Raw genomic sequence first — 12,927 nt, 5'->3', positions numbered from 1 at the left:
CCATGAAAGCTCTCTGTATTGACCCCTAATGTATTTGTACATAGTAATCATATCTCCCCTTAGACGCCTCTTTTCTAAAGTAAACATGCCTAAACTGGCTAACCTTTCCTCATAACTTAAAGACTCCATACCCTTTATCAATTTTGTCGCCCTTCTTTGAACCCTTTCTAGTTCCAAATTATCTTTTTTATAGAGTGGTGCCCAGAACTGTACTGCATATTCAAGATGAGGTCTTACCAACGATTTATACAGTGGCAAAATTACACGGTCTTCCCTTGCATCTATGCCCCTTTTTATGCATGCCAATACTTTGTTTGCCCTTGCAGCTGCTGCTTGACATTGAGCACTATTGCTAAGTCTACTGTCTACGAGCACTCCCAAATCCTTTTCCATTATAGATTCTCCCAAATTAATTCCATTTAATTTATAGATTGCGTTCTTGTTTTTGATCCCTGAATGCATAACCTTACATTTATCTGTGTTAAACCTCATATTCCATTTAGCCGCCCAATCCTCCAGTTTATTTAAGTCCCTCTGTAGAGAAGCTACATCTTGCTCTGCTTTTATTACCTTACAGAGTTTAGTGTCATCTGCAAAAATAGAAACTTTACTCTCTAAACCATCACCAAGGTCATTAATAAATATATTAAAAAGGAGTGGTCCCAGCACGGAACCTTGAGGTACTCCACTTAAGACCTTTGACCAATTAGAAAATGTTCCATTTATCACAACTCTCTGTTCCCTATTCTCTAACCAGTTTTCGATCCAAGTACAAATTTTGATTTCTAGACCCAGTTCCCTTATTTTGTAAACCAACCTCTTGGGTGGCACTGTATCAAAGGCCTTTGCAAAATCTAAGTAGACCACATCTACTGTCCTGCCCTGGTCTAAGTTCCCACTAACTTCCTCGTAGAAACTAATTAGATTAGTTTGACATGACCTATCCCTCACAAATCCATGTTGATTCCCACTAATAATTTTATTGCGTACCAAGTAATCCTGAATACTGTCCCTTAAAATACCTTCCAGTAGTTTCCCACTATTGATGTCAGGCTTACAGGTCTATAATTCTCTGGTTGTGATCTCGTCCCCTTTTTAAACAACTGCACCACATCTGCTATTCGCCAATCCCTTGGTACTGAGTCTGATGAGATTGAATCTCTGAAAATTAAGAATAGTGGTCTAGCTATTTCCGAGTTTAACTCCATAAGGACCCTTGGGTGTATGCCATCTGGACCTGGAGCTTTATTTATATCTTAATATTCTTCAGTCGCCTTTGGACTTCTTCCTCTGGCAACCAAGTATTAATTAATGGCATGGTTTCATTTCCATTTTTATGTATTACTCCTGCCATTTGTTCCTCTCTGGTAAATACTGAAGAAAAGAACGTGTTTAATATCTCTGCTTTTTTATTAGTATCATTTATCAATTCACCCATCTCACTTCTTAGGGGTCCTATATTATCTTTTTTAATCCTTTTGCCATTTATATACTTAAAAAACTTTTTGGGGTTTGTCTTACTTTCTTTTGCAACGTGCCTTTCATTTTCTAATTTAGCCAATCTAATTTCCTTTTTGCATGTTTTATTACATTCCTTGTACCTATGGAAGGACTTCTCTGACCCTTCAGACTTAAACAATTTAAATGCACGCTTCTTCCTTTGCATTTCTTCCCTTACCTTTTTATTTAGCCACATTGGTTTAGACTTAATTCTTTTACATTTATTTCCCATAGGAATGAACTTATACGTGTATGTTTCCAACAACATTTTAAAGACAGCCCACATTTCTTCCGTATTTTGTCCTTCAAACGCTTTGTCCCAGTCTATGCTCTTTATAGACTCCTTTAGCATATTAAAATTTGCCTTTTTAAAGTTTAAAGTCCTAGTTGATCCCTTATACTGTTGTTTCTGGAAACTAATTTCAAATGAGACCATATTATGATCACTGTTTCCCAAGTGCTCCTTTACTTGAATATTTGATATTACGTCTACATGGTTTGTTATTACTAGGTCCAGTATAGTCCGGTTCCTAGTTGGCTCCTCAACTAATTGGGACATGTAATGGTCTTTTAGCGTGCTCAGAAACCTATTTCCCCTTGCTGTACCGCAGGTCTCAGTACTCCAATCAATGTCCGGATAATTAAAATCCCCCATAATTAAAATTTGACCTAGTTGTGTAGCCTTTTCAATTTGCTGTAGAAGTTGGGCTTCCTCAATCGTACTAATATCTGGCGGTTTATAGCATATCCCTATCAGAAACTTCTCTGAACTTTTTCCTCCGCTGGATATTTTCACCCACAATGCCTCTATATTATCACCAATATTCTCGTATATAACTTCCTGAATACTTGGTTTTAATTCTGGCTTAATATAAAGACATACTCCTCCTCCCCTTTTATTTACCCTATCCCTCCTGAAGAGAGAATGGCCTTCCAATTTGACTGCCCAGTCATGTGTATCATCCCACCAGGTCTCAGTAATACCTATAATATCATACTGCTCATTCATTGCTACTAGTTCTAACTCATCCATTTTACCTGTCAGGCTTCTTGCATTTGCAAGCATACACTTAAGTCTATTGCCTCCCTTAGGTATTTCTTTTTGCTTTAAAAAGGGCCGCTCCTTATCGGCTATGCTTCCCTTTCCCCCCTCTCCACCCACTTTACTCTTGTTAAATTCCTCCTTACTACTCTCAATGTCTATCCCATAAATACTTGCTTGCCCCCCTCCCCCCCGGAGCCTAGTTTAAAATCTCCTCCAACCTTCTAACCATCCTGACTTTTTTTTGGACCATTCTGCTTTCTGGCTGCCCTGATCTTTATTTGGATTCTGGATCTGGCTCTATAATTTGCCTCTTAACATGACTTCAGCCTTAATTCTGGAACAAATTCTGTTTCTTGTCCTGACCTCTTGCCTGGACCTTGAATATCCTTGTAGCTGCCAGCCTGTTTGGACATTTGGACCTTGTTTTTGCCTTAGCCTTTTTCCTGAGTTTTCATCTGCAATGCTCTGTATGCACAGCCTTCAGATTTATTTCCTACCTACACCTAGACCAGCTTCATATCAGTGAATACCATAATAATGACTTCAATATTTCCTGCCAGCATCTTACTAAGAATAAGCCTTTACTACTGCTTGCACAAAAACTGCATACAATTGTGTATCAATTAGTACATTCAGCTCTAAGGAATAGGGGCTGGTAGAAGTAAAAACTACAAAATTTACCCCTTTTTCTTTTGTAAGGGTATAATAAATGGTAAACCAAGTATTATAGTTTTGATTTGGGGGGATGTAATTTTTACTTTTTTAATGTTCTTCTACAACTATAAGAACCTCTTATTTATGCATTTCATATAAAACTTGGTCTCTTGTGGTAGGAGAATTAAGCCCTTGATATTGTATGAGACTACTTTAATGCATGAAGAAATGAAAAGGGCAGGCTTAAGTCAAAAAATCATTACCATCAGCTTGAATTCATTTTGGGAATGAATAGAAGGGTAGTACCATGACAATGAAATATGAAGATGGACAGAAAGAAAAAAAAAGTGTGAAACATTCTCGAAATAAGTAAAACAGTATTGTACAAACCATTGGAATATTTGGTACTTACAGTAATAGTCTAAGAAAGTGAACTTTACCAAGCCAGATCTTGAGTACTGAAGCATGCTATCTTCAAATGGAGTGCAGTAAAATCCCAATATAAGTGCAAAGAAAAAAAAGAAACTGCTCTACCTTTGGACACAATATTGGAAGTATGCTTCCTTGGATTTTTTGCTGACTTGTTTTGTTGCCAATTGTTAATTTTAGCTAGCTCTGGAAATTGAGTTATTTACAATTTCCCAACCAAGGATTTGGATATAATTTTTTCACAAAATAAGTGAACATCTCAGAAGCAGGTGTCTGCCATTGTGCTGCACAATTAAATGAAAGGAAAATGCCCACTAGTGTGGAACCCCACTTTCCCTCAGTTTCTCTGTGACTGGCTTTAATTGTATACATTCTTTTAAAACAGCCAGGATAGATCTTAGAAAACAATTTCTGTCCCTGAAACAGTACTTTCTTACTGAAGCTAGCTCTTTGGATAATCTCCTCTTTTGAGTACCATTTACCTGAAAAAGGAAAGAGCTGAGACATAAAGAGTGAGCATGGGTTTGCAGAGAATTTTTTTTAACGATTTGAAGGCGATAGTCTGATCAGGCGTGGTAGGGAATTTCAAAGGTGGTGGGTGGTATGGAATTCCATAGGTGGGTAGCAGCATGGGAGAAGCCTTCTAAGTGAAAGTGAGAGCTGGCTATCAGAGAAGAGGTGAGGTGCAGATCTGGGAGTGCATGAGGGAGAATATTTTTAGATGAGGATTGAAGTGTATGAAGGGGGTGATGATGTTGAGGTAGTATTAATTTAGTTCTAGGGGATATGGGCAGCCAGTATAGAGATTTGCAGAGTGGTGCATTGCATGAGGAGCAGCAAGAAAGGATGGTCAGTCTTCTTGTGACATTTAGGACATTGAAATGGGAATAGGTGAGTGAGGGAAATGTCTCATGGGCTAGAAGACTGGGTGAATAGTACAGAAGTGAAATATTTTTGCTAACAAGTGAAAGAACAGTGTTGTAAAGTGAAAGGATAAATTTATAGTTTTGTTCAGTAGCATGAGAGCACTTTTGCAGATGAATCATGCCTGAATCATCTTCGAATGTAATGTGAACGCAACTAAGGTCTTTAGGGCTAATAGAAACCCTTGATTCCAAAAGTTTCGCATGGAGTTTAGACGCTGGCGGTCTCAGGGCTTCTCCAGGCTGGGAATGATAAATATCTTTAAATAAATACTCTTTACCTGTTTCAAACGCTCCCTATTCACATTCCTCCCAAGTATTTGACTGACCTCCAAAAGCTAGTTTGTGAAATTGTTTGGATGGGGTTACCTCCTAGGTTTCGCTACAACATTTTCTGTAGGCGCAAGTCACAGTGGTTTACAGCTGCCCCTGTTTGTTAAATACTACCAGGCCGTGTGACTCAAAAGAATATTGGAATGGACTAGGAATGTTGCCTCTAAACAATGAGTTCATATTGAAGGTCATGCGATGGGGGTCCCATACTCCTGTGGCTACCCATTCTCCCACATTCATCCCATCCCACCATTGGTCCTAAACTCTAATATTGGGATAGACTGTGTACTCAAAAATGTCTATCTTCCTCAATATCCCCTCTCACTCCCTTAGTTTTTAACCCAGAGTACCCTCCTGTATTGTGTTCAGGAACTTTACAGTCATTGTCTGACAGCAAGGTGGGCAGCAGTGGCCAGCTGGTGATGAATGACAGTGTTTGCTCCTTATCTGTCTTGCAGAGAAAATTGGGTCCCCTCTACTCTGAGTTTTGGTTATATTTGCAAGCTAGACATTACTTACAGGCTAAGACCATTGTGGTTAGGTAGAGTAGGAGCTTATCTAGCTTTGAGGATCTCTGCTCCACCCCTTTCCCCAAGAACCCAAACATATGATTTCATGCATTTACAGTGTGCTCATTGTTAAACTTTACTCTTCACTTGCGTGCTAAACTGGGCCTTGGGATCAGGAATTGGGAACGTCTAACTCTGACCAATATTGGTCTATAATGCTCCAATATACTCTGGTCGGGTACACCAGTCTCTCTGTGACGGAGACACAGTTTAAGGTTCTCTCTCGCTGTTATACGTGTGTGTCTCAACTATGTAAGATGCACCCGGGTGTCTCAGGCTCTTGCTGGAAGTGTGGTTTGCATACGGGGGAACCTCTACACATTTGGTGGACCTGCCATGTCATAGTTCCCTTTTGGCGTAAGGTTCAGGAATATGCTATGAAAATTTATGGTTGTTTAATCTCCAGAATGTTTCAATTGCCCACTACAAAAAAACATTTGAGCAATGCACAACAGTGGTGTTCCCAGTACACTGGAATTCCCCTGTCCCCCCAAGCATGAAGGAGTGGTTCAAGAGGATTGATCTCTCTATACTTATGGATGAGTTCACCATATCTAGCGAAGAGAAATTCTCAGAATATACGGCAATGTGTTTCTCCTGGCTTGAAGTTCAGGAATCACCCTCTTACTGCTCCTTTATATATTGTGACTAACATCTCTTGATACCACCTAGATATCCTGGACCTTGCACACAAAAAAAAAACTAACGTAACTTGCACGCGTATACGCCCATATTCAAGTACAAGCGTATCTCAAGTAACATTTCCATTTGAATCTGGGTATAAGTACGCTCTGGTTATCGGTTGCCTTCATATTTAGACAGCCAGAACACAGTGCAGGATATGCACATGCATACGTGCAATATAAAGTTCCATCAGAATGCATGCACAAAATTTTTTTTTATCAAATTAATTTACAATTATTAATACTGTAATCATTAATAAAAAATATATGTAAAACTTTTTCCTTTTTTTTTTACATGAAATGCATAATTCAGGATGTTCTTAAATGCACACTATAGATAAAATGCATTTTTATAATTTCTCTTACATACAATTACATGTTCTGGCATAGGAGAGAGAAGTAATTTTAGCGAACATAACAGTGTATCGGGTCAAGAGCATGTAGGTGCTACTGAGGGTCTGCATGCTTTGGGGGAGCATGAGGTAAGGCTGAAAGAAAGGAGGTTGTGGTCAGAAAGCGTGGAGAAACTAGAGATGGAGCATAAGTGGGAGAATTACAATCTTCATGAAGATAAATGGGTACAAGACTTCAGCGAAACCTTGGAATCGGAATATTAGTCTGACATATGAGAAGGAGTTGCTAAATTTTCTATTAATGTATGTCTAAAATATTGCTAGAAATTACTTCTGAGATGGTATTATGATCCAAACAAGCACCATAGCATTTTCCCAAACACCTCAGACTGCTCTGGAAAGAGGTAATCTTCCTGATCTCCCCATCACTAGCTTTACTATCACACATAACAAAAAATCCCAGATATCTATATATATATATATATATATATATATATATATATATATATATATATATAAAAACTGATTATGCACATTATGAGCGCAGGCACACACCAGATAACGGCTTTGAGGAAAAAGCCACACTGTCCCACCCTCACAAAGGAGTGCAGTCGCATTTACCACACATATCAAATGAAATACATCACCAGCATCATGTAGAAGTGCACTGTATCCTTTCATAAAGTTTGGGCCCCCTGGAACCAGGGCCGGTGCTAGGGTCCAAGGCGCCCTAGGCATTTTTAAAAAAGCGGCGCCCCCCCCCGCGCAAAAATTGCCGCCCTCCTCTCCTTACCTTGTCTCACCACCGCCGCCTCTCTGCTCCGTCTCCTCCCCTCCACTCACTGACACTAGTAAGTGGAGGGGAGGAGACGGAGCAGAGAGGTGGCGGTGGTGACAAAATAGCCTCTTCCCCCCCCCCCCCCCTCCCCGTGCATCTGAATGCTGTGCGGTGGCCGTGACAGGTATGGTCAGCGGTCGCCGCACAGTTTTAAAGTCTTTTAGTATTCTGTGGCGCCCTCCAGAGCCCGGCGCCCTAGGCAAGTGCCTAACCTTGCCTAATGGGAGCGCCGGGCCTGCCTGGAACTCTTTTCACAACTAGCTTCTACTCAGTTTGTAATCTCAAACATTGTCCAGAGCATGCCATGTTCTGGCTTTAAAACCTGTGAGCCACAGACATTTCCCTCCCTTCCATTTCCTCATCCTACTTACATCTCCTTCCCTATCCCTTTCTCGTGCTTCACCCCGGTCACTATCCTATCTCAAACAAAAAGTTGGCATTGCTAGCCTACATCTTAGTTTGTAGTTCCCGTTTACCTTTATTATTACTGTTATTTCATAGAGTCTATATCTATGTTGCTGTTTCATGTATTTATTATGCTTTTGATGGTTTCCATAAACAGTTATAAAACAAAATATACTAACAGAGCTAGATTAAATGCAGAAATATGTAAGTAAATTGAAGACAGAGATAGTGAGCTTACAGGAGAGGAATTTTGTAATTAAAGTGAAAGATTTAACAAGTGAAAAGAGGCATAGTAACAACACTATTTATCACAAAAGTCTCTAGTAATTACAAACAATATCATTAATTGCAATACTTTCATTTTTCTTCAATGATAAGTCAGGTGCTAAAATAATAACATTTATTATAAAATGCCACAAGACCTGTCTTATACTTACTAGCAAATATCTGGGAAAGTTACTGGGACATTAGGTTCCTAAAAGAAGTCGTTTTACTATTGTTTAGAAGTATGTAATTTTGAAAGAGGTTTCATTTTTTTATCCCAGTCCCACTCATACCCCAATGTCTATTGAGCTTAATGTAGAGCTCGAGTGGTCTGTGATATCATTGATATTGTTCTTAAATTTATTTTCTATACAGAATATAGTATTTTAGAATATTATTATTTTAGCACCTGACTTATCATGGAGGAAAATGACAGCATTGTGATTATTATTGATTGAGATTGTTTGTAATTACTAGAGACTTTAGAGATAAACAGCGCTGGTACTCTGTCACTTTCAGTAGTTGAAGAAAGTGAGGTCCATCACAGTGGAAGATGAAGTCCACTGGAAGAGATCAAAGAAAAAAGTAAATGAAAGAAGTTTTATAGAGACAAAGACAGTGGGGTTGTCAGTAGGAATGTTGAAATTACCTCGTGGGAAAGTAGGTAGGTCAAGGAATAGAAAATATGTAAGCCTGGCAGAAATGTTGTCAATAAATTGGGAGAAAGAAACTGGAGGGTGATAAATGACAGCAACACAGAGGTAGAGCAGAAATAATAGATGTATTTTGTGGCCTTCAAACTAAAGAGAAGGAGAGTTCTGAGGTATCATTTGGAAACTGTATCGTGAATTATGTAGGATGCTTACTCCATGATCGTGTTTGTCTATGAGTCTGGGACTGTGGCTAACAGAGAGTCACCCATAGAAAAGAGCTCCAAGGAGGTAATGGGAACCAGTTTGACGCATTTTTAATCATTGATGCATGTGAGTTTGGTACAAACAGATCTTGCATTCTATAGTGCACAGTAAAAGGTGGGATGGTAGTGGAAAGATATGGATAAAGTAGGAAGGGTTGGAAGTATAAGGTAATTTGGAAGTTGCAAGAGGAGCAAAATCAGATAGAAGGGATTTCATGGGTCCCTTGTTGGGTGAGATATCGCCAGCAGCCACGGGAAAGTGCAGGGTGAGAAAGAAGAAAAGAGAGGATAATTTGCGGCTGTGAGGGTTGTTTCTGCCTGTGTAGGTTGGTGAGTGATGTGAGGACAGGCAGCAGAACATTTCATGGATGCAGAAAAGCAAGGAGAAATGTAGTAAGGTGGAAATAATGATGGGTAGGAGAAATAGAATGCTGTAAAGAGAAATTTTGAAAAAAGTGAGTAAGAGAAATACAGTGGTGTAAAGTGAGATACATGAATGAATGTGGATTATATTGAGAGAGTGTGGAGGAAGTTCCTGGAGGTAGTACAGCACAATGGAGAAGGTGGAGGTTCTTTTGCCAATCTTGTGGCAGGGATAATGGCTTGGGCAACCTCTGCCACTTGGGCGTTTGGTCTGCGACATTCATAGTTTGGCTCAGAGGGTCCAACAACTTAACAGAGATGACAATAGCAATGTCAGTTTTAGTTCAGTGGGTGCAGCATTTTAGCAAATTGATGGTGTACTTTTGCTGTGCAGCACAGGCATGAGCCATACTTTTATGTTTACTCTTCAAGTTTAAATGTGCTCTCATATCTGTTAATGTCAGCGTTAACCTGACCATACTGATTTTTAATATTGTTTATATTGATATAGGTGCTGAATGTAATTTTAGTGGGAAGATATCTTATGTACCTTTTAATTGTTCTGCTTCACTTTCTGAATCTGTGCCCACATCACCACGCTGCAGAAGCCTCTTGCTGAGTAGAAGCAGTCACCATTTTAAAGAGATCATGAGGCTTACCCACTGGCCTTTCTTCAGCTGCTAAGCCTTTATCTCAATGGATCTGGGTCTTGCGTAGTACTGTGCTCCAATGTTTTGTTTTTTTCCATCATAGGTATTTTGGTATTTTATTTAGATTGCATGGGATTTTAGGTTTTTTTTTCTTAATAATAATGCAATCACCAGATTACCAAAGAGGCAAAAAGTATAGATATGCCAGGCAATACTCTTGAGTCCTCAAATGATGCTAAATAAACAATTACTGCTCTAAAAGATTTAAGTTAATAAATATGGTGCACACCATATTTAAAAAATGAACAGACACTTTATTAAAAATGAACAAATTATGGATAAATCAGTATATAAATAAAACTGTGAATGTCTCTGTGTAATGCCCAACCAACTTCACTCTTTCAGCTTCTTTGGGGACAACATGGTAAAAATGAATATGCAGAGAATAATGTTTCCTTTGCAAAATAATTTGTGACTTGATATTTTGACAAACCTTCATAGAAAACTAAAGTAACGATAAACTACTTCTAAGTTGGGTATTTTTCCCTTCTAGTCTAATTGTTTTGAACAGCTCACTTCTGTATGGCTTGTTGATATATATTTTTTTCATATCCTGTTTTCCTCCACTCCACAACCTGGCTCAAATGACTTGTGGTTCAGGGTTTCTTAACCAATGGGTCAGTAAGTATCAAAAATGGATCATCGGGCTGTTCACCATAAATTTGCTAATCTGTTGTGTTCTACCAACTAATAAAACAATTATTAATTAAATTTAATATAATTTTGCGCAACTGCCTTAATAGATGGAGCCTGTGATAAAAAGAGTCTTGCACACCCATTAAAAATGGGCTAGTTGTGTAAAATACTTATTTTACTGTACATGGGTTAACCAAAGCTAAACACATTAAGATCATTGATATACAATGGATTATAAGATATCTGATATTGAAAACACCCTTTCTCTTTTAACAGCCAGAACCATGGTTTTTTGAAGGTTGGTTTGGCTCATCTGAACCACAGTTATCTGCTGTTGAGGAACCAAAAACTCCTGACATTGAAGAACCAGAACTTCCAGTGATAGAAGAACCAGAACTTCCAGTGATAGAAGAACCAGAACCACCTGCAGATGAAGAACCAGTATTGACCAGTGTGGAAAAAGAGGAGGTAACAGAAATGCAGGCAGATTTGTTAATACAGGAACCACTAGAGCCAGAGAAAGGAAAAGCGAAAAAGGACAAGCAAAAGCCAACTGAACAGTGGGGGTTAAAGGCTAAAGGCAAATACATGGAAGTCAAAGCTGCTAAAATCCGAAGAGCGCCTGAGGGTGGATCCCAGATTAAAGAGGGCTTCCCCTTTCCTAAGAAACTCAAGGAATCAACTAAGTCTTATCCAGAGATAAAGGAAAAGTCATACAAAGAAAAAAGTTATCAGAAAAAATATGATGAAAGGAAAATTGACCATTCTAAAAAACATGAATTTGGAAAGTTCAAACAGGAAAGGGGGGAGCAAAATAAATACTTTAGACAAGACAAGGGGAGGAGAGCGGACAAGGAGAACAAAGAATACAAGCAGTATCATCAGGAAAGTGATTTCAAGAAGAAGCAGGATTCTAAACATCATCGTTGACTCATCTTAACCATGCGTGTCTAAAAAGCAGTACCAGAGCTGGGGTACATGTAGATTATCCATCCACTACAAAATAATTGTAGATGTAATGTAGAGAGCACAACTGTATTACTGAGGCTGTGTATGCACAGAGCAAAATATAACCCATGTCCTTCACCATGAATGTGTTTAAAGGAGCTCCATCATTTCAACTTTTGATTGGAAAGGATTGCACATCTACTTAGTACACACCTAATGAAAGTGTGCATTCATAGTATAGCTGTTATTTATACATACAGAACACTACTAAGTATATTTGGATTGAAAAGTGAAATTCACTTTAAACTTACAGGGCCTAATTTATAGTTGTGTATACGTCAATTTATGTGGCGTGAATATATGCATTTCCGTACTGGACATGCACACCAAAAAGTGTTCATATCTAGGTTTGTACGTAATCACATCCATGGGTAAGTACACTATTTTGCAACAAAATGTGCATGCTTATGCTTTGAGTGCAAAATGCCTCCAACGCTAAATGAGGCCCACAGTTAAATTATTTAATGAAAATAAGGCCCACTGTTCAATTAGTTAATGCAATGTTTGTTTTCTTGCTTTATATAAACATTGCCTAAGCCATATTGATACCCCATCTCTTTTGGTGCTACTGTATCATCCTAAATCTGCAACTCATAATAAAATTAAAGAATTTCCACCTGTTTTGTTAATTTTATTGGTATCTGTCACTGCATTACTTTGCTTTGCATAGGTTCAAAGGATATTGTTGGGTTGGATTAAATCATTTCCATCTCACAATGAGCAGGGGTACAGTATTCCTGCTGTCACCTCAGCATAGAAGGTGTGGGGTATTTGAAACCAACATATAAATTTCATTAAAATTTAATCTTAAAACCTTGTCTGGCAATACAGTAGCTGAGAAAAATTATTCAATCCTTTTTCAGATTTAATTTTCTTGTATCATTGAATCAAAAAGGGATTTATTCATATTTATGAATGGCAAATAAAAAACAATTCTAAAGATTTTTCAGACAATAATCAATTACATATGTATTCACCCTTTTTTCTAAAATCCACCTAAACTCAGGTTCACTCTTTTGTCTTCAGAGATCACACAATTAACTGATTGGAGTCCAGCAGTGTAAAGCTATATTTTTTTAATCAGAAACTTCATCATGATCAAAGAACAATCAAAACAAATTCAAGAAGCTGTTATTGAAAAATACCAATCGGAGAATGGTATGAAAATAATTTTAATATATCCCCCAGGGCACTATTAAGTCCATAATAAAATATTGAGATAATATAGCATAACTGAATTTGTCTAGAACAGACCATTCTCCAGAACTGAGCAACCTTGTGAGAAAGGCACTTGCTAT

At 38.3% G+C, this 12,927-nt stretch overlaps 1 protein-coding gene across 3 annotated transcripts in view; it reads left to right on the top strand.

Annotated features, from left to right (window-relative positions):
• The window catches only part of JSRP1 (junctional sarcoplasmic reticulum protein 1), a 171,178-nt gene extending 158,935 nt beyond the window's left edge, over positions 1–12,243 (top strand). For all 3 annotated transcript variants that reach the window (XM_075204719.1, XM_075204717.1, XM_075204718.1), the window contains exon 8: positions 10,898–12,243. In XM_075204719.1, coding sequence (XP_075060820.1) covers positions 10,898–11,551 — 654 coding nt within the window. In that variant the 3' untranslated portion in view covers positions 11,552–12,243. The remainder of the gene's footprint in view (positions 1–10,897) is intronic.
• The last annotated feature ends 684 nt before the right edge of the window (positions 12,244–12,927 follow it).

Source organism: Mixophyes fleayi, chromosome 1 (assembly GCF_038048845.1).
Source record: "Mixophyes fleayi isolate aMixFle1 chromosome 1, aMixFle1.hap1, whole genome shotgun sequence".
NCBI lineage: Eukaryota > Metazoa > Chordata > Amphibia > Anura > Limnodynastidae > Mixophyes > Mixophyes fleayi.
Note: the sequence above shows the minus strand (reverse complement) of the source record. Positions and strands in the feature narration are given on the sequence as shown.